The sequence below is a fragment of the Peromyscus californicus genome, unplaced genomic scaffold (genome assembly GCF_007827085.1).
Source record: "Peromyscus californicus insignis strain IS unplaced genomic scaffold, ASM782708v3 Scaffold_17__1_contigs__length_78620276, whole genome shotgun sequence".
Lineage (NCBI taxonomy): Eukaryota > Metazoa > Chordata > Mammalia > Rodentia > Cricetidae > Peromyscus > Peromyscus californicus.
Genome location: NW_026294469.1, coordinates 55867279 through 55889790, shown reverse-complemented (window position 1 = coordinate 55889790; position 22512 = coordinate 55867279). Strand labels below are relative to the sequence as shown.

General features: G+C 48.9%; 1 protein-coding gene across 4 annotated transcripts in view; it reads right to left on the bottom strand.

Moving 5' to 3' along the window:
* Impa2 (inositol monophosphatase 2) overlaps positions 1-21665 on the bottom strand; it is a 33145-nt gene extending 11480 nt beyond the window's left edge. For 2 of the 4 annotated variants that reach the window (XM_052742374.1, XM_052742376.1), the window contains exons 1-3: positions 21361-21665; positions 8482-8615; positions 1589-1696 (exon numbers count right to left, since the gene is read on the bottom strand). In XM_052742374.1, the coding sequence (XP_052598334.1) occupies positions 1589-1696; positions 8482-8615; positions 21361-21468 (350 nt within the window). In that variant the 5' untranslated portion in view covers positions 21469-21665. The remainder of the gene's footprint in view (positions 1-1588; positions 1697-8481; positions 8616-21360) is intronic. The other 2 variants (XM_052742375.1, XM_052742377.1) reach the window with 1 other exon arrangement.
* Between the last annotated feature and the right edge of the window lie 847 nt (positions 21666-22512).

The window sequence follows — 22512 nt, the reverse complement described above, 5'->3', positions numbered from 1 at the left end:
CGGGTCAATATCAGAGCCTGTTTCTCAGAGGACACTCTTTCCAGCCCGATTCCCCCTGAGGGCTGCAGATCAGGAAGTACTAGAGACCCCAAGGACACCAGAGCCACGGAAGACCTTAACATGAACACGTGGCCTTCAGCTGGAATGTGCTATAGATGCTGCGTCCCTGGGATGAGTCCCTTGGATGACAAACCAGAAGTGAGAGGTGCCCCCCTCAGCAAAACAGACTGAGAGGAGGGGCTAGGCTTCAGTGGAGTGCCAGCCTGGTGGCAGCAGATGGCACTGCTCCACACAGCATTGAAAGGGTCCCCTTGTTCATGCGTGACTGAGTTTTCAAGGTAACAGTCACCACGCAGCGGTCATACTTCATGTGCACTTGGAACTGCTTTGCAATGTAAGCACAGCAAGGAAGCTGACAAGGGCCAGAGAACTAGGCAGCCCGCACCTGGCTCTGCCCACCTTACTTCCTCAACACAGTGTGTGCGTAACCTGTGAGTGCGGGTCTGGGAGTGGGGAAGCGTTGGCCACACAGCAGTGTCTCCAGGGAATGGTAAGTTAAAATACCTGCCCTCTTTGGAAGCCACGCCACCTTGGAAAGTACCTCTGGGTCTTTGGCTCCTCCTGCACGGCTGTGGACAAGGATACACAGCTCCCATACCTGTCACTGCCAGGGACCTCTAGGTAGCCCTTCAGCCTCATTCCCTGTCTGTTGCAGTCACAGACTTGGCTCCTCCCAGAGTGACTCTCCAATCTCAGTGGCACATCCTGGCTCCATCCCTCAGCCACAGGCTTCCTTTCCCAACTCCACGTCTTTTCTAGGGGCAACTTCTCAAAGCAGCTGTTCTTCAACCCAAGTCAATGTCATATAACTGTAAACAATCTTCTAAATTAGCTTCATCTACAGGCAATTAATATTTAAGTATAGGTAAAAGCATCTCTCAAACTTGTGATCCCATCCTGACCTTCGGATTATAGGCCTGTACTAGCAAAAAATACTTTAAAAAAAGAGGGGAGGAAGTTTCAATGTAGCTCAGGCTGGCCTTGAACTTCTGACTCTCCTCTGTCTCTACCTCTCAAGTGTTGGGATTACAGGTATATGCTACCATACCTACACACACACACACACACACACACACACACACACACACACACACACACAAGACAGGGTCTTACTATATGGCCCTGGCTGGACAGGAACTCACAGAGATCTACCTATTTACATGCTTGGCAAAAAATATTTTTAAAATGAAATTTTCTTCTGTATTCTTTAGAGTCACAAATGGAACCTCCACCACCACCACCAAGAGAGGGTATTTATGTGCAGCTCTGGCTGTCCTAGAACTTACACTGTAGACCAGGTTGGCCCTGAACTCAGAGATTCGCCTGCCTCTGCCTCTCCGAATGCTGGGATCAAAGGTGTGTGCCACCATCGCCTAGTGGAAAACCTTTTTAAAATGTCAAGATTTGATTTTCTTTTATAAGACCAGACACCTACTATACATGTATGTCTTCAGAACTTAGGTTATTGAGAAGGAAACCGAGAGGCCCCATGGAGCCCCGAGCCCGCAAGCTCCCAGCTCCTCCTTACCTGTGGACGAAGTTGCAGGTGCCGTCGATGGGGTCGATGATCCAGGTTGGGCTGTGGGTGAGCACACACTTGGCCCCTGAGGCTGTGGCCTCTTCTGCAATGAACCTGCTGGGACAAGGGGCTCAACCTGAATCAATGTGCAACACTCAGCAGGAGTGTGCCTGTAGCAGGCACAAGGCTCTGGGTTCCAGTCCCAGTTCCAAAACACCCTCTCCCCCGAAATCAGAGTGACTTTCACTGTGACAGTTTTGGAGGCACACAGGAAAATGGAGCAGGCCAGGCAGAGATGCAGGAGAGCAGAGCACCTGAAAGGGCGCAGAGACAAGCAAAAAAAAAAAAACTTGGTTTCCAATTCTGCAGCAGAGACCCAAGAGGTCATGCTGGCGGACAGAGTAGAACCCGGACCATGGAAGAGTAATTGTCACCTACATTTCCCTTCACCACAGGTGACCCTCTACCCTTCCCTCCCTGGTCTCTGCTTCCCTTTGGGAGAAAATAAGGGACGGAGTAGGGAGCAGCGTGCTTATCAGGATGCTTCATGTCCTTCCTGTCCTGAGTGTTGAAGCAGGTTCCTGTCCTCATGGTGGCCTCTTTGACATGCTCCTTTAGGACCACACTGGCTTGTCTCCAGCTGAGAGGTTCTTGGCAGGGGGTTCTGGGCTGGCCCCTTTGTAACAAGGCCCTCTGTTAATAAGGCTCCCGTAACTACCCTCACAAGTATGCTCCTTCTCTTTTCTTTTTTCCCAGACAGGGTTTCTCTGTGTAACAGTCCTAGCATCTGCTCTGTAGACCAGGCTGGCCTCGAACTCACAGTGATCGCCTGCCTTTGCCTCCCGAATGCTGGGATTAAAGACGTGCGCCACCACACCCAGCCAGCCACAAGTGTCTTAGAGTTGTTTCTAAAGAAAACATCCCGTACTCTTTATATATATGTGTGTGTGTGTGTGTATAAAATTTGTTTTTTCTTTTTTTTTTTTTTTTTTTGGTTTTTCGAGACAGGGTTTCTCTGTGTAGCTTTGCGCCTTTCCTGGAACTCACTTGGTAGTCCAGGCTGGCCTCGAACTCACAGAGATCCGCCTGGCTCTGCCTCCCGAGTGCTGGGATTGCTTTTTCTTTTAATTTTATTTTATGTGCATTGGTGTTTTGCCTGCATGTATGTCTGCGTGAAGGTGTCGGATCCCCTGGAACTGGAGTTACAGACAGTTGTGAGCTCCATGAGGGTGCTGAGAATTGAACCTGGGTCCTCTGGAAGAGCAGTCAGTGCTCTTAACCTCTGAGCCATTTCTCCAGTCCCCAGAAAACATACTATACTCTTAAAAACACATCCGAGGAGCAGGTGCCAAAGCCCATGAATGCAGCACCAGGTAGACACAAGTGGTGAAAAGATATGCCTGAGTCCGGAGCTGTAACAAGCTCTCCATTATCATTCTGACAGCTGTCTGTTTCTGAGATTTTCTTCTTTTCCAGCTACTTACGTGGCGTCGAGTACGTCAGGACTGTCTCCTCAGCCCACAAAGGAGCTGACTGATGCTATTTGGTCCTGTCTCCCCAAGCTGCAGCCCTGTGTCCACCAGCTGGCTCAGAGGGGAGTCCAGGGTAAAGCGCACTGGGGAGACGACTGGGCACAAATGTCCAGCTTTGGTGGCGGAAATGGGCTTTTCCTCTGTCAAGGACCCTGCTTATGTTCTGGTTGACTTATGCATTCAGCAGCTATTGCTGTGTGCTGGGTACACCACAGGGCACCAGGTTACAATGACCTAAGGGGGCAGAAGGCAGAAGGGACACTGAGCAGCTGTCCAAGCCACCATCCTCTCCTCCAGCTCGAGAGAACCTCACTATCTTGGATGTGTCACTCAAGAGGCCACGGATGACTACAGGGTTTGTATCAGTGACAGGTCACCGCCATGAATGAGAGATGAAGAGACCAAAACACAGAATCAAACAAACAGCTCATTCCTTTAAGAGATTAACAAACTGACAAGTCCCTATCCGAACGTACAGAGGAAATGCAAATTAATAAAATTAGAGATGATGAAAAAGGAGCGGTTGAACAGACTCCAGTGAAATCCAGATCACAGAACACTCCAGTTTAGATCTAAAAGAAATGCACACATTTTTCTAAATAATAACCCACCGAAATTAAAACCAGAAGACACAAACAAGGTACACAGGCCATCACAAGCAATGGGACTGAAGCAGAAACTTAAAGTCTTCCCACAAATAAAAGTTGAGGAGCAGATGGATCCATTACTGAACTCTACTACACCTTTAAGGAAGAGCTAATGACGACAGTTCTCAACTGTTCTACGAAGCCGAGAGAGAACAGCACCAATCTACCAAGTCAGTACTGTCTAAACAATTGAACACAGTATTATCTAAATAATACCCAAACTGGATAAAGACAGAAAACACAAGGACAATGAGATGAAAAAATGCACAACAAAGTACTTGCAAATGACTCAAGAACACACTAAGAAGATCCTACATCACAGCTCAGCTGGTTTCTTCCTAAGGACACAAAGCTGGTTCAACACTGCAAGTCATGTAAGACTCTATGTAACCAGACTTCAGGACAGAAGTGTAATGCATCATACAGACAGACTTAAGGATGGAAACCAGCTTGGTAGACGCAAAAAAGGCATTTGACAAAGTTCACTTCCATCAGTTCACGATAAAAGTCCTGAAGAAACTAGGAATAGATGACACATACCTCAAAAATGAAAAGTATGCATGACAAACCTATATGCAGAGTTACGCTCGATACTGAAAACTGAGCTTTTCCTCTAAATCCTGGAACACGTCAAGGGAGGGGCCGCCACTCTCCATTCTTACTCGATGATGTGTTCAGTCATAGGTCCAGCAATAAGACAAGAGAAAGATATAAAGGCTAAAAACGGGAATGAAGAAATCAAGGTAGCCCTATCTATAGATGATAGGATTCTATGCAGAAAAATCCTGTGGACTCCACCAGAGAAGCTCTGGAGCCAATGAACTCTGTGGTGGTCTGAATGAGAATGGTCTCCATGGGCTCATATATTTGAATGCTTAGTCATCAGGGAGTGGCACTACTTGAGAAGGATTAGTGGGTGTGGCCTTGTTGGAGTGGGTGTGGCCTTGTTGGAGGAAGTGAGTCACTGCGGTAGGCTTTGGGGTTTCAAAAGCTCAAGCCAGGCCTAGTGTCTCTCTTCCTGTTGCCTGTGGATCCCTATGTAGAACTCTCAGCTCCTTCTCCAGCACTTTGCCGGCCTACATGTTGCCATGCTCCCTGCCATAATGATGGACTAAACCCCTGAAACTGTAAGCCAGCCCCAATTAAATGTTTTCTTTTATAAGAGTTGCTGTGGTCACGGTGTCTCTTCACAGCTGATTGATTGTTGTAGCACTTTTTTTTCTCAGGAAGTAAAGCAAACTAGTGATAAATTCTTTTCACGTTCTTGAATTACAAGTAGACTTTAAAAAGCTCAAATTGGAGACTGGGGGTTTAGCTCAGTGGTTGGAAACTTGTGTAGCATGCTCAGGCCATGGGCTCAATGCAACTTGATGCACCTCCCCAAAGAGAACACTAAAAAGCAGTGAAAGAATGTATGTATTTGAACCAAAACTTGTTCTTTAATTCATTCATTTATCCAAAGGGATAAAAAAAAAAAAAATGGGTGACACCTATCATGTCCCAAACAGACTCCGAAGAGGCTACCATATATATTTTTGTCACCCATGGCTGCACAGACACACAGCCAGACCAGAAAAATCAACACCCAGAACTCCAGGAGCCACGATCCCTCTTGTATAATAGTAGCGGGACCAGCCTTACTATCATACATCCCAGGGGCTCAGGAGAGAGAACTACTAACGGCGAGGACTATTTTCAGGAAATAAAAATCTCAGCACACCGAGCTCTATAGTCCACTTGCTTTAATTCCTCTGGCATAACATCCTACATACACAGCTTCAGTTCTGTTCTCATGCCTAGCTCCTATCTTGCCTGATTTCTCTGTTTATCTACTGCTCCCTCTTAAGTTCTATCTTAATTCTCTCATCTTAATTCTGCCTCATCTAGGTCCTTTTCAGCTTGTTCTTACCCAGCTAGGACTTTCCCATCTGACTCTTCCTCATCTTCCATCTCGTTCCTCTAGTCCTCTCTTCTAGCCCTTCAATCTAGTTCTTCCCCATCTCAGTTTGTTCCTCTCAAGTTCTTACCCATCTAGTTCTTCCATTCTCTTTTCTCTTCTCTGTCCTCTGTTCTCCACATTACCTAAGTCTTCCCGGAATCCAGGTATATCAAGCCCCTGGTCAAGCAAGGTCACCAGGCTTGAATTCTACAGAAGGCAGGTAAGAACTTTTCCTCCGGCAGTGACCACCAGGCTTTCTTTAACAATCCAAAATGGGAGTGGTAAAAGAGAAGGTCAACTGAGTGCTAATGACCGGTTAGCATATCACTGTTAGTCCTTGAAAGTGGCTAAGGGAGACATCTGATTCCAGAGAAAGCCTTTCCTGAGGCTGTTCTCCAAATACCTGGAACGTGTATGTCCAGAGAGTGATCAGTCCACACTGTTAGCCCTTCTTAGGGAAAAGTCAATTGGGAAAACTATGAAGGCACACATGATTTTCATAACAGAAGACAGCTGATATGTAACAAGCCAAATAATACCAAAAACTCCTTGGAATCTGGCTTCCTCTGGAGGAATTCCCTGATCCCTCCAGGTAGTGACTTTGCCATCACCAGCTGAGTTCTTATGATATATTCCTGCGGCTTGCAGCAGATCCCAGTTTTACAAGTTCAGCATCTTTACGAGATGTCACATGAGGAAGGAAAGGCAGGCCCTGAATCCAAGGCCCTGGTTTTCAAGATCTGTCCCGCATAAACCAGGGGCCAGGAAGGGGCTGCTCTATAGTCTTCTTACTCTAGAGCCCATGGCTCTTCTAGAGCTGTGTGCAAATGCTGAGTAGATATTTTAATTATTCTAAGGAAAAGAGGATGGCCCAAGAAGATGAAGAACTCTGGCCTTTGGAGGGCATCCCTGTGAAGGCCTGTGTCTCACCATGGACATTGTCCCCAGCAAGGGGTGCCTGTGCTACTGAACACTGGCAGCAGACGGAGTCTTACCCAGCTGACGTTTTACCCTGTGCTCTAAAGAGATGTCCCTGGGTGGCCAGGGAGTCACCACTGTCTGAGTTCCAGAAGTAGGACATACTTTTACAGAACCCTCTGGAGTCAGAGTCAGGGAATGTTTCTGAGCATGTATTGTTGGAACTAGAACCTCCAACATACATACATATATATGTAATCGCACAAAGTTGTAAAAAAAACTAAAAAAAAAAAAATTGAAGTTTGAGATAAAGCTCTCCCCAAAGCTCTAAGTTTTTTTTTTTTTTTAAAGATTTATTTATTTATTATGTATACAGGAGAGGGTGCCAGATCTCATTACAGATGGTTGTGAGCCACCATGTAGGTGCTGGGGATTGAACTCAGGACCTCTGGAAGAGCAGTCGGTGTTCTTAACCTCTGAGCCATCTCTCCAGCCCCGACTCTAAGTTTTTTAAGTGAAAACCCAGTGCCAGGGTGGGCTACCTCTTTTCGAGGTGTTGTTGGCCAGGGAGGTCCCTGAAGCCCCCAAACAGTACTGGCTATCACACTGTTGCTGGTTGCCCACCAGAACTCGACAACAAAGCCCCTAAGGCTGCAGACACCACGTGCTCTGGTTGGAGAACTTAAGAGAAAAAACAGACTGGAACTGAGCGGGAAGCTGCCTCCCTGCTAACTAGCTTTCACAGTGCTGGAAGGTTCTAGGAAGGCTTCGGAGGGGGGAAATGACACCAATGGTCTCCTGCTGTGTGGACACTGCCTGAGTGTGTGCATGTGTGTGTGTGTATTATCAACTGCCAGGCAAAGTGTGCCTGCCCACTTTCTGACTGGATTTGAGGTCCATTTTATAGGAAGGAAGGGTACCGTGTACGGTATCATGGAAAGTTGAGGCTGGGGACAGCGCAGATCCTAGCAGAGAAGTAACTTTTGTTTTGCTAAATGAACATGCTGTTCCTGTCAAATTGCCTTTTAAATATTCATGTTTAAGTCCATAGATCAGAATGGGGAGGAGCTCCTGAGACCCAGCCCCTTCCTGAAGATCTATAGGTAGTTAATGGTTGCCAGGGAAGGAGAGGCATTTTCATCAGATGTAACCACTGGAGAGCTGCCCGGGCTTTGGTCAATAGCCCCTCACTCTATAATAACTCTTGTAAAACTCACTGGTTCAGAGAGAGAGGGAAAGGGGGATGGACAGACAGACAGACATGGAAGGAGGAGGGCCAGGACACTAGCTGGAAGAAGGACCAGGAGGTGGAAGGGGTAAGAGAGGGTAATGAGGAGTGAATATGATCAAAATATATTACAAACATATATGAAAATGTTATAATGAAACCCACTGCTATATATACGCTAATGAAAAACTAACACAAACCAACCAAAACCCAAAAAAAACAAAACCCAAAAGTTCTCTTATGTCTGGAAAAGGAACTATAATATATTTTAAAACCAACAGATAAAGTACAATGTAAAATAAATGACTAGTTCAAAAGTCTCATACTTATTGATTGTTCATGTTAAGTATTCCTGGAAAGGAAACCTACAGAATAGTCTAATAAATTATTTTTTAATGTACATGTAAAAAAGCAGAAGCTCTTCCATATTCCTAAGGAGACATAAGGACTGGATTGTTGTCAAGAAAACTGTAAAGAGAACAGAAGCAATCAGTTTTCTTCCCTAAAAATGAGGGACCAGGGCCTGGACTTGGCAACTTGGGGTTTCCCATGTGCCTCCCAGTGACAAGTGGCAGCCCCCTTGGCTGGACCATGATAGAGTTACTGGGGCATCCGTATCTCCTGAAGAGAGCACTCACCTGTGTGAAGGAAACCTCTTTCGCAACTCAGAAACTATTAAGTCTTCTACACGGTGATCTGTCTCCGTCACAAGATCTGCTGCGGAAGTTTTTGTCGAGACCTGCTTTTCCTCAGTGAGGGCTTTTCTGATGATCTGAAATAAGAGCACAGGAGGCAGTGAGGACCGTGGGCCTCCTCCTCCCTAGCCCCCAGCCCTCTCTTCTTTGGGGACTGGCTGGCTTTGGCCAGGGCCTGCAGTTACCCCCTTCCGTCACTTGACTCATCACATCATGCCCTTCTCCCAGGGCCTCTAGGAACCTTAACCACCGGCCCTTACTCTGTTCCCAAGACAGACCTGAGATTCTACATTCAAATTCCATCTGAAACTCTACCTTTGAAACAAGTTCTCTCTGGAAGAAAAGCTTTTGGAAAAGGCTGGAGCATCAGCGGGAACTCCCCAAAGAAGATGGCATGTCACAGGTTTGCCTCCTTGAATCCTGTGATTTCAAATTTGCAAGATGTGTGTGTAAAAACTTTCTCTGATTCACTTTATGAATCACACGAACATGTGGTGTGCCTGTGAAGGCAGGCTACAAACATCCCCATGAGAGCCGATCTGTATCAAGGAACCGAGGACGGCTCTTGCCGCTGTGTGCAGAACAGCACCAGCCGCCCCTAGGGGCACGTCAAAGATACTGGAGGCTGCTAAGGGACCACAAAGGCAGGCTCTACAGCTGGGCAAGCTGCCAGCACATCTGGATTGAACCCACTATAAGGCCATTTCTGCTGGCCTGGGGTAGTCCCAGGAACCCCTAGAGACCCAAACAGGAAATCAGAGCAGTAGGTCCATCGCGGAATGCTTCAGGAGGATCAGTTCCAGCTTGTGGAAGAAAATGCCACCTCCAGTTCTATCTGGGGCTGTTTTCTCCAAGTCTGTCTAAAACTGGATAAAAGTGGTGAAATCAGGAAACCTAAATAGACCTGACCTATTCCCTCCACAACCAGCTACCTCCCCAAACCATTTATTTCTCTTGAAAGTGCCACCAAGGACTGGCAAGTTGGCTCAAGGGGTAAAATGATTGCCATGCAGCCCTGATGACTTGAATCCAATCTCCAGGATCTTCATAAAGGTGGAAGGAGAGAAGTCAGGCACAAAGCTGTCCTTTGGTCTCCACATGTACATCATGGAATGAATATATATATATATATATATATAATATATATTATATATATATATATTATATATATATATCCTTCCCAGACACACATATATAATAAATTAATAAAAAAGTACTACCCAGATTGGCTACTCAGACTTGACACCCTGTGCCCAGTGTGACACTTAGCCCATAGCATCTGACAAGCACTACCTGGCCCACACTATGTACTAATGATGCTAACGTGGAGCCCACACTTCTATGTACTAATGATGCCAAGGTGGAGAGGTCTTCCGTGGGGAGGAGGGTAGTAAATAGAATCTTTTAAGTTACATTTCCCTTTTGTGTTTTGTGTGTGTCTGGCCATCTGTGTGATGAGCCACATGAGCCACAGTGTACGTAGGGAGGTCAGAGGAAAATCTTCAGGAGTTGGCATGTCCCAGATATCAAACTCAGGTCCTCAGTCTTGGTGGCAGGTACCTCTACCCTCTGACTCATCTATCTGGCCCACAAATGGAATTTTAAAGAACCAACAGAAACACGACATCCAGCGGTCCCTACTCTCTGTCTCACTGTCCTTCCCATAATTGACCCATCCCATAATGAGCCTACCAAGGCAATGCTGTTTTTTAATCTGGGCTGCAAAAATAACAGATATGTATGATGAAAGATTTGAAATCCATTAATGTCAGCTCCCACCGTTCACATCCTGCACTGCAGGGCTTCCTGTCTCAAATTTGCAATATCCTGCCTATTACCACCAGGCTAATTCGCTTGCAACACCAATTTACACACAGCATCTCTCACCAAACCAATCTGCTCCACGGGTACTCATAAATTCAACACTCCTCAATGTCTAGCTCACACAGAACCTGACATCGTCCAGGAATCCCAAACTCTGGGCCAGTCCAGGCAGGCCACTCGGCACTGTGTGTACACCTTATGCAGGAAGGGAGGGAGGGTCAGTGTGTGGGTGCAGCAAAGGTATCTGGGTAATGTGTCTGTTGTGGTGGGGGGAGACAGGAGAAAGTAAGATCAGGGGAGAGAGACCCATCTCAAGAATCTAACAGGACCACACAGCACCAGAGCTTCTGGGATCCTGCTGGAAGAAGGTTGGGGTCTGAGACCAACAGTTCTGGAAAGATCCATCATGGTAAGGAGCTGGGGCAGTTTTCAAACCTCGGAGCGAGGAAGGTCACCAGGAGGCTGGGACAGTCTCACTGGGCAGTGGTGTGTGTGTGTGCAAAAAGGTATCTCCATTTTGAACCAGTGCCTCCTGGGACCTGCTTAAAGAGGAAGCAGCCATGAGACCAGTCAGCCCAATTACACGGCCATGTGTGGCCTCCATGCAGAAGCTGGACGGAGGATTTAAGACAAAGATCTGAAAACTCCCCAATGGCTTCCTACTGCTGCCAGAGGGCCCCCGAATGCTACACGGCCAGGCCCTCGCCAGCCTGTCACCTCACCTTCCACAGGCTACCATACCAAGTTGCTCTCCTCCATCTGTCTCCGACTTCCCTGCTGATTCCTCCTACCCAGGGCCTTTACAGTCCGGTCCTCTAGCTAGCCCTTCTCCCCACCTGTGGCTGTCTCTTGTAGGTATAGTTCACTACGTTCTTCTCATTGCCAACATGAGTTCCATGACAGCAGAGGTTCCCTGACATTTTTGTCTAGCTGCTTGTTTTCCCCTCCAGTACGGAGCCGTGGGAGTGAAAGAAAGGCACATGGACTCCTGGAGCGGTTCCTACTGCTGTGGGATGGTCTGTATGTCAAATGTGTTGCTGATTGGTCAATGAATAAATCACTGATTGGCAGTGGCCAGGCAGGAAGTATAGGCGGGACTAACAGAGAGGAAAATTGAGAGAACAGGAAGCTGGGAGGGGAGACACTGCGAGCCGCCATCAGGACAAGGAAGATGTAAAGTACCGGTAAGCCACAAGCCACGTGGCAAGGTATAGATTTATAGAAATGGATTAATTTAAGCTGTAAGAACAGTTAGCAAGAAGCCTGCCACGGCCATACAGTTTGTAACCAATATAAGTCTCTGTGTTTACTTGATCGGGTTTGAGCGGCTTGGGACTGGCGGGTGAGAGAGATTTGTCCTGACTGTGGGCCAGGCAGGAAAACTCTAGCAACAAATGGCGCCCAACGTGGGGCAAGAGTTTCCACCTAAAACCTGAAAAAAAAAGATTCTAAAACGGAGCGAAAAACAGCTTCCTAATTGTCTCTCTCAAATGAGCGGCAGCTGCCGGTTTGAGCTACTGGCGGGTTGCTGGCGTGTGCGCTCGACCTGCAGTATGGCGGGAATGAGGCCTCTGCAAGTGGCACATTAAGCTACATTGTGGATTTAGCCTTTGCTAGTACAAAACAAAAGAGGTTTCTGGGTTACACGCTGCTTGGATAAAAGCATAGACCCACGATAGCTCCCAGAGGTGGTGGTAAACCACCGCCATGTTGGGAAGCTGAGGTGGGAGGAGCCAGCAGCCACAGCTGCAGCAGCTTAAAGCAATAGATTCACAATAAGACAGATTCAGATGTAATAGTTTAAAATGTATGTAAAATATACGTAGGCTTAAAAGAGACAAAAAAAAAGGTGATATATACAGTATAGAAACAAATACATGGTTTTAAAAAATAAAGTCTTTAAAGAGACAGTAAAATTAATATAAAAAATAAGCCACGTAGAGATGACTATTACACAGAGAGTCTGGATTGTGTTGTCTTTGGGATTCTTAACTACAGAGAGATATTTGATTGTAAAGGAAGCTGAGTTAAACCAGTATGTATATTTTAAAGATACTTTGACTTCAAAATTTGGATGTAAGGATATGTTGCTTTGGAAAAGAGTCTCTTTTGTTTCCACAGAAAGCAAGAGGCTATGGATTTGTTCCAGATTAAGACACATCAGGTTTGACCAGCCAAGACCACCTGAAAGGTCTCCGATGACACCATGGCCCAGATGATCCAACATCCAGAACCGTTTCAAGGCAACTGGCTCAGATGATACAGCCTCACGGACTACTCCATGATCCTAAAATTTTCCTTGTTTCCCCAGAAGATACAGCGCCCCCCTCCAGCAGGAAGTAGTAAGAGAAGCTACGCCCAAATTCCCAAATACACCAAGCTGACTTTAGAGATGTGTAAAGGTTAAAACTTTCCTTTTTAAGAAAAGAAAAGGGGAAGTGCTGTGGGATGGTCTGTATGTCAAATGTGTTGCTGATTGGTCAATGAATAAATCACTGATTGGCAGTGGCCAGGCAGGAAGTATAGGCGGGACTAACAGAGAGGAAAATTGAGAGAACAGGAAGCTGGGAGGGGAGACACTGCGAGCCGCCATCAGGACAAGGAAGATGTAAAGTACCGGTAAGCCACAAGCCACGTGGCAAGGTATAGATTTATAGAAATGGATTAATTTAAGCTGTAAGAACAGTTAGCAAGAAGCCTGCCACGGCCATACAGTTTGTAACCAATATAAGTCTCTGTGTTTACTTGATCGGGTTTGAGCGGCTTGGGACTGGCGGGTGAGAGAGATTTGTCCTGACTGTGGGCCAGGCAGGAAAACTCTAGCAACACCTACCACGTTCCTTCCAACAGAACCACTGATGTCTGTGCAAACACTGGCCACCCCAGCGTCTGTTCTCTTGGCTCTTTCTCTGGTTGTGCTAACAAAGGTTCCAATGTGCCTGGGGCCGGCTATGCTCTGGGCCTTCCTAAAACATGGCCTCATCTTCTATCCTGCTTTCAAAGCCAAACTCAGTCTGCCTTAGGTACCCGCCCCCACCATAACCAGCCAGCTGTACCTCCTTAGCCACGCATCTCCCCACAAAGTGCAGATGGCTCTCACTACTCTGGATGCCCAAGATCCCGAGGGAGGAGTGTGGCAGCTTTCTGAACTTGGCCTCGACATCCATCTCCCCTTTTTCCTTTTAGGAACAGAGCTCCCATGTTTCAGGAAGAGCTGCCTTCAAAGATACCCCTGACTTCCCTCTTGTGCTGCTGGGCTTGGTGAGCTCTGCTTAGAGGGTGTAGATGGAGACACCCCTGCACCTTCAGAGCCATAGCCTCAAAAAGACACTGTGCCTCCCTTCAGTGTGTTTCTCCCTTTCAGGAGTTTGTGACCTTCACTAATGACAGCAAGGGGAGTCACAAGAAGAGGCCCTCGGCACAGGAGGAAGAACCTCGGCTCCTGGGGGTCCCACAATCAGGGCCCCTCTCCGGGTCATACACTAACTGCACTTCGTAAAGGCCTGTAGGTCCCTGTCTCTCATGTCCATCGGCCTCCTTCCCATACTCCCACTCTAGGGGTGGCATCCTTCTGTGAGGCTTTCAGTTTGTGGTGGTTTGAATGAGAATGGCCGCATAGGCTCATACACTTGAATGCTTGATCACCAAGGAGTAGAAATGTTTGAAAGGATTCAAGGAATTAGGAGGCATGACCTTGTTGGAGTAGGTGGGTTCTGAAAACCCCTGCCAGGCCTAGGCTATCATCCCGTCCCCGTCCCCGTCCCCACCTCCCCACCCCCCACCCCCGCCTCTGGATCAGGATGTAGCTCTCAACTACTGCTCCAGGGCCACGCATGCTGCCATGCTTCCACCATGGTAATGAATTAAGCCTCTGAAACTGTAAGCAAGCTGCCAATGAAATGCTTTCTTTTATAAGAGTTGCCTTGGCCATGGTGTTCGTCTTAGTTAGAGTTTCTATTGCTGTGAAGTGACACCATGACCACAGCAACTCTTATTTTATTGATTTTTTGAGACAGGGTTTTTCTATGTAACAGCTCTGGCTGTCCTGGAACTTGCTCTATAGGTCAGGCTGACCTCAAACTCACAGAGATCCGCCTCCCTCTGCCTCCAGAGTGCTGGGATTAAAGGCGTGCGCCACCACTGCCCCACATGACAACAGCAACTCTTATTAAAAAAAACAAGGCCGGGCAGTGGTGGTGCACGCCTTTAATCCCAGCACTCGGGAGGCAGAGTCAGGCGGATCTCTGTGAGTCCGAGGCCAGCCTGGACTACCAAGTGAGTCCCAGGAAAGGCGCAAAGCTACACAGAGAAATCCTGTCTCGAAAAACCAAAAAAAAAAAAAAAAAAAAAAAAAAAAAAACAAGGGCTGGAGAGATGGCTCAGAGGTTAAGAGCACTGACTGTTCTTCCAGAGGTCCTGAGTTCAATGCCCAGCAACCACATGGTGGCTCACAACCATCTACAATGAGATCTGGCTCCCTCTTCTGGCCTGCAGATAGAACACTCACTGTATACATAATAAATAAATCTTTAAAACAAAACATTTCATTGGGGTGGCTTACATGTTCAGAGGTTTAGTCCATTGTCATCAGGTAGACATGGTGCTGGAGGAGCTGCTACATGATACATAGGCAACAGGAAGTAGACTGTAACACTGGGCGGTACCTTGAACACATGAGACCTCAAAGCCCGCCTTCACAGTGACACACTTCCTCCAAGACCACACCTACTCCACAAGGCCATACCTCCTAACAGTGACTATGGGATTATGATGGCCAATTACATTCAAATTACCACAGTGTCTCTTCACAGCAACAGAACAGTGACTGAGACCTCTTCTTCCCTCTGACTTAGCCAGAAAGTCACCCCTTCCACAAGAGGCCTCTCACAGAGACCAGTATTAATTCCACAGGACTGCAGCACACAATGCAACCTGCAGGCTCCCCAGGGCACTTAGAGGACCCCCTCCCTTCTGTGTCCACCTCCTACAAGCAAGTGTGAACCTCTGCATGGGTTGCCACACCTGAGGGGCCGCTGTGAACACTTGTTGACGGAGCAGATAAAGACGTCTTGCTGTTGTATACTGAGCCGCCCTCTAGCCACACGGGAAAACTTTAGTAAGTGCTCTTGTGACACCATGTCTAACCTCAGGGACACTTACAAGCTTGGTTTTCTCGTTCCAAAAGGCCTACAGCTGAGTATGGAGCTCAGGGGCTCCGAAGGCAGCTTGGGGCTGGTCACTAAGACCCAAGAGCTTCCATCCACACCAGGCCTCACCTCACTACAGATTCTACAACGGGGAGCAGCATAGATTGGGGGTGACGTGTATCGCGGTCTTTTAAACAAACTGTTATTTTTCTTTGCTTTGTTGTAGCTGCCACAGGGACAGAATGCATCTGTGTCCTCCAACAGTGGGGACAGGTGTGTTCCCCTTACCCAGCTCATGCCCTCTGTCAGGTCCTGGTCTCACACTAAGCCTTGTGTATGCCTTCTCCCTGCCCCACCCTTGTTTTTGGAGACAGGGTCTTGCTATGCGGGTCAGGCCAGCACTGAACTGGTACTCCTTCTGCCTCAACTTCTGGAGAGTGGGGATTACATGAATACCGTGAGGTAACTAGCCTTTGGTATCTTGTGTGGCAGGCCCTTCATACCCAGCCTGAACGGCACTTGGCCTTGAGGCCACCCTGGGTCCAGCCCATGCCAGGCTCAGTCCCTCTCTGGTTCTCCTCCTGCATGCCTCCTCCCACCTCTGTCTCTCCGGACACAATGTCCCTTTTAGTTACAATGACATCCCTAGCCATCCCTCAACCCCGGCCTACTCTCCCAGTCTCACCTCAGCACATCTAGGTCCTGGCTGAGCCCCCTTCTCCTGGGCCAGCGGTTGGTAGCCATAGCATTGGGTTGCTGGGGGGGGGGGGGGCGGGCACTGACTGTCACTTCCTGGACTGTGTGCTTCTCAAGGCAGCAAGCCTTTGCCCTGAGCAGCTTCAGGACAAGCTCAGCCTCCGCAGGCAGCATGTCCGGGATGGCATCTACCCAGGGAACCCACACACGGGGAAGCTCCACAAACGCACTTACTTCATCCATCTTGTTGGTACCATTCTCCTCGCTGACGGAGTAGAGAGGACAAGCCACTTTTAACGACCTGAGCCTGAGTTCAACAGCTACTTGGGATCCTGAGCCACAGCATCCTTGTCTGCGGCAACAGGGGCATCTGAGACACAGAGTTGTTTTAAGAGTACAGGCCGGGTGCCCATGCTGACCGACACACTCCCAGACTCCCCCACCATTCTGGTTTTTGTAAGAACACGGACCTGACAAGATGTAATGGCTTGTAACCAGGCCAGAAACCTATTTCACACATATCCCATGCAAACGTCAAACAGGAGCCTAAAAATAGCTGAGGTCAAGGAAAGTTTGGTTTCTGGGGCTGACTCTATATGTGAAACAAAACAAAAACAAACAAAAAACAAAAAGGAAGCATGCAAAAGAAACTTTCACTCCTAAATCTTCCCACGCCGAGAGGGAAGGTGATAGAATGTTTTCAATCAAGTGTTAAGATTCAGAACCCTGCCACCGTGCTCTGTAGTGTGGCTAAGCTGTGGTGGGAGATGGGGGTGTATCCTGAGTGCCAGCGAAAGCCCTTTCCCATGACTCCTGCCCCTTAATCTTAGGGATTCTAATCATTCTACCAACAAGAAGCTAATGTGGACTGTTATTTTTTTAAGCCCTTTTCCATGACTCTTTTCCCTTCATTCCTAAGAGATTCTAATCATTCTACCAGTGAGTGTGTGCTGTAAACAAAATTGTTACAGTTACTATCGACGGCATGTGCTTTCCAGACCTCCTGGCATGACTTCCTGCCCCTCTCCGAAGAGCCCTCCATTAATGTTTAACATATAAAATGTGGACGTAAGTCACTGGAGCCTGAATCCCAAACTCAAGAAAGAAAGGTATGCATCTCCTTTAATACCAGACAACCTAAGCCAAGTGCCTCTTCCAGTTAAGTGTGCATCATCTCTCTTTCTCATGCCCAGTGGCTGACCCTCCAGGTCTCATCTCAGGCTCAGGCTGAGGCTCTCACAGCTCCTGGATTCCGTACTCCATTTCAGCCACGCCATCTTCATATGCACGTCTGCCTTGACCCTTTGTCTTCCCCTCCACCCTCCGGAGCCCATCACCTAGTCTTCTTGAAGACACAAAGTAACTGTGACATCTTTCAGGAAGCTGTCCTCACCTCTCGGGTCCTCTTATGACCCCCTTTGTGGTCCTTTGGCATGCTTCTATGACTAGTCTCCATCCACTGCAAAGAAACATCTGGCAGCACGCACCAGTGGCTAGGAGCAAGCCCAGACAGCAAAACTGGGATCCCGAGACTGGTTCAGCCTGGGGGACAGGGGCACGTGAGGCAGGGACTGAAGCAGACAGGGAGACTGTGGAGATTGAAGTCACCACCCTCTTTCTCCTCACTTCCTTCAGTGACAGATGTCTCAGCCCAGGCAGGAGAAAGGAGCCACCAGAGGGAAGTCTTCATACAGGGGTACTTGGGACTCTCCCAAAGACAACACAGGAGCCCAGCCCGGGGTGATGGCATCCTGTGGGCAGCCAGCTGACCAACCTCCCCCGAGTCACATCTCCTTTCTCTCCTGCCATCTGGATCCAGTCAGTCTCTCAGCTGAGAAATCCACTGACCAACCACGTGCCACAAGCTCGGGACACCCCCACACCTGCTCCACCTGCAGCTCCCTGTCTCAGGCCACTGCAAATCCATCATGCAACCTGCTTTTCAGGCCCAAATCCCTGACGTCATCCTGTCATCCTAGCACCTCTTTCCCTCATGACCTACGCCCAATCCAAACTGTCACCTCAGCCTTCAAAAATCAAATCATTTCTCATCCCACTTTACACAGCTCGGTCATAGTCATGTGGGATCCAGGTGGGCTCCGGCTGTTGAGTCTGACACAGGACTCTCACAATACCTCACATCCCATAATGAACAGAGGCTGAAGTTCCGGAGTTGCTCAACACACGTTGCCTGGTGAATGAACTTCGGTGTTTTAGTGCCACAGTTTTAAAACACATAGTATCAAAGAAGTAAATAAACATGCAAAAGACATTTAAAGCAATAATGAAACATAGTCTCAGCTCCCCAGATCACCTTTTACAAGGGGCAGAAGTCAGCTATTTTGGCTGGATTCCGACTGTCCCTTTCATCCACTACCAACTCCCTTTTAGACCTGGCATGGGCTGGTACTGAAGAGGGTGTGGTCAGTTCAGGCAAGAAGGAGGTCTAAGTAGACGTACTTAGGTTTGATGAGACCTGTCTGTGGGATGTGCAGGCATTATCTGTCTGTAAGTTATTGTTAGCCAGCCAATAAAGGGACGGCTTTCAGAAATGCTCTTCCTGTTGGCCAAACCAACTGGCCGGGCCTGCTGTCACTGTTCCTCTGTACAGAGAGAAGAGTAGACCTCTATGGGGCAGCCGGCATGAGAGAGGTGCTGACTGGATAGGGGAGGTTTTGAAGGCTTGCAGCTGGGATCAGGCCTGTCCAACACTCTTCTCCACAGTACAAGTAATACATGAAACATGACAGCACTAAAGAAAACGTGAAGTTCTCAGCCAATGATAATTGTACAATTTTAAATTGTATATCATAATTTTTCTAAACTATCCATAATAAATTCAATTTTGCAACAGGAAAAGCTGTTTATCTTTCTATTCCCTCACAGGAAACTACAATGAGATGTCATTATAGTGACAGCACCAGTACTTGGGAGACAGAGCTAGGGGGATCATGAGGCTAACCTGGGCTAAATATGGAGACTCTGTCAGGAGGAAGGAAAGGAAAGAACAGAAGGAAAGAGAGAGAAAGTACTGGAAGGGCTGGGGGTGTGGCTCAGTGGTAGAGCATGTGCTAGAGGCCCTGAATGGGGTCCCCTGAAAACCACAGATGCACATGCACTTGAGGCCTCTTTAGCAAGTGATTGGCTGGGACCTTGTGAAAGGCAGGAATGACTCCAGTAGGCTAAGGATAAATGGGTGGAGCTCAAAGGAGGTGAGGGGAGAGGTGGGAGACAGCAAGGCGAGGGGTCATCTCTGGGCAGGAAGCTCTCTCAGGATGGAGCAAAGGAACTTGGGAGCAGTTAGTGTAATCTGGGGACACTGGACATATTATCTTGGGAGCTCCCTCCCTTTGAGGCCCTGGCCTTTTAGCATACAGCACCCAGCCCCTCAGCTGGTAACTGAGAGGAGCCCACGATAAAATAGACCATTGACACAGGTAGCTGAGGGGACCTCAAAGATGTCTTTTCTGTCTCACTGGGCTGCCGTGCTACAGGCTGTCAGTACCCAATTACTACAGATCATTTGGAGAATCGTTCCCTCTTTTCACAGGTTAGCTACCACGACCTTGTGTGCCATCTGTTTCTCTCAGCCTTTCCCTCACTCAATGCCAGGCAGGCAGGAAGCTGCATAATTCCCAAGAGGAAGCCCAGAGTCCTGAGCTCCCTGACCAGACTCCTAATGTCAGAATCTTTATTTCACTGCTTTTTTTTTTTTAAAGCTTTTTTGCTGTTGGGAAATTGCAAAAACACCAATCTCTTTACGTTAAAACTTACAGAACCTCTAAGAACTGTGCCTGTGGTACTGTAAACTTCCGATGAGCACCGTTGAATATTAAAAACTACTTAAGCCTCTATTCTTGAAAGATTTAAACCTGAAAGGCCACAGAACCTATAGCTCCCACTCACCAGCTTTTACACAGCAGTGCCTGAGTCCTAAAGTTGATTTTCAAAGTCATCAGGAAAAAAAGGAGTCTTAAGGTTCCTACATACGCTGACATCGCTCTCTCTGGAAGGATGCTCTTGTCGGAACAGAAGCGAGATGGGAGAGAGGGCTGCTGGTTCCTGCTCATAGAGAATCTATTTTCTAGGAAGAGGGTTTGCTCTGAGCTACAAGCTTCATCAGTTGTCTGCGAAGGGCCAGATTCTCCTTTTTACTGCATAATCGCAAAGGGTAGTTTCAAAGTATTTGCTCTTCCGGTTGTTGCTATGTTGGGATGGCTTTGCGCATGCACTGTACCACTGGGCTGCATTCCCCAGCACCATGGCAACACTTTTAAATACAGACACCCCCTTTAGAGTATTTTCAGATGCACCTGAAAATAATGCTTTTTTTTTTTTTTGGATATAAGCCTTTCTGTGAACAGCACTTCGGTAACTCCTGTCCCCCGTGTCAGCGGAGTGCAACCACGTTTTAAGGAGCAGAGCATGGAGCCTGAAACAAGGCCTGCTCTGACGTCCTAGGGAGCCATTCCATCAATATTATAAGTTCGGCGATGCTGAAGAGACTGAGGAACAGTTAGGGTGAGAACACAAAAAATGAAAAACAGAGGCGCCACAGTTAGTTTTCAAACCCAGTCTGGTTTTCTTCAGCTTTGCGCTGGTTTCCATCCTTCCGGCAGTCTAACGAGTTCCTCCTGAACTCGGGTCTGTGCCAGTCACTCCCTGGAGGCGCTCTCAGGCTGTGAGCCTAGGCTGCCTGGGCTCAGGATGCCCGGAGAAGGACAATCATCTGCAACCCAGACAGAGCGCCACGCGCCTGGGGTCGAAACAGGGGGGCACCGACAACCTGGCTGCAGGATTGGTCCTTAAAAAGAAACAACTGCAGTATTCTAGCCTGGGAGGGCGGTTTGCTTTCCAGGTGACTCAAACGCCAAGGTCAAGTACCCAGCAGTTGGCCATTCCATCGCCAAAAGAGGAGCGCGTCCCTCACGCTTTCCTGAAGGCTGCGCCCTTCTTTCCCCCACGGTGGTGACCCCCTGCTCCCCACGCTCGCCTCTCCCGGCTGCAGGGGGTGACGGGCCAGAGAAAGGTGCGCCCCAGAAACAACACAGGCCCTGTCCTTGCAACGCGCCCCGCTCCCGCCCACGCGCCCGCAGCGCGCCCACGCTGTCCATCTCGGGTGTGCCTCGGGCCTGGCCGCGGCCACCGTGCTCACCTGTCCCGCTCGCAGCGCCAACTGCACCGCCACTTCGAAGCACTCGTCCCAGGGGCCCACGCCCGGGACCGCCTCCTCCTCCTCCTCCTCCGCGCTGCTCGGCTTCATCGCGGCTCCGCCGGGCCCCGCCACCTTCAGCTCAGTTCCGCGTGCTGCGGCCGGACCCGGGCTCCCACTCGTGGCCGCCGCCAGCACCGGAGGCTCCGCACGCTCTTCTCGCCTTCCCGCCAAGCCGTGCCCCCGCCCGCGCGCCGTGCAGCAGGAAGGCCGGCCAGGAGTTGCAGCCCAAGTAGGAGCGCCTCGTAGCCCCGCCCCATTTGCCCCGCCCCGTTCGGCCCCCCCCATTTGCCACGCCCACGCCTCCCAATTCAAGGCCTTGCCCCGCCTTCCCATCCCAGGCCCCACGTCGCATCATTAGTCCCGCCTCCCCACAACAGGCCCCGCCCCCTACTCTGCGCCCCACCCCCTCACCTTAGCCCCGCCCCGTGCAGAGCTCGCTCCGCCCTCTCCCCGCCCCCACCTCGCTCTCCACCCGGTGCTCGCCCCGCCCAGCCACGCGCCAAGCCGGGCCCACTTCTCAGCTTGTCCCGGCCAGGCAGCTGCGGGGACTGCAAGGTGGGCACTTGCAGTCTGCTGATGGGCGGCCTCTGTAAATCGGCCTGCTGCTGAGCCTCTGGAACTCATTCCCGAGGGCACGTAGAGCCACGGGGTTCCCAGGTGGGAGGTGTGTGTGTGGGGGGGTGAGCCGCAAGCCAAACGCCGGGACTGTCACTCGGGACCGTAAACTGTTTAAACTCAAAACTTGTTTGGAGCCCTAGCTGTGACTGTGATTAGAATTTCTATAGCGAGGAGTGACCGTTTTAACCTTGGACGCTGAACGCTAGTCCACGCCTATTAGGAAAATACAAATACTAGGAAGGCATTTCCTGAGTTAATCCCAGCACTCGGGAGGCAGAGGCAGGCGGATCTCTGTGAGTTCAAGGCCAGCCTGGGCTACAGAGTGAGTTCAGGAAAGACGCCAGAACAGAGAAACTCTGTCTCGAAAAACCAAAACCAAACAAACAAACCGACCCACATGAAATTATGGAGTGCCACTTCTCAGTCTGGGAGAATGGGAGTTTGTGTAAAAACACTGACAGGACTTTTTTTTTT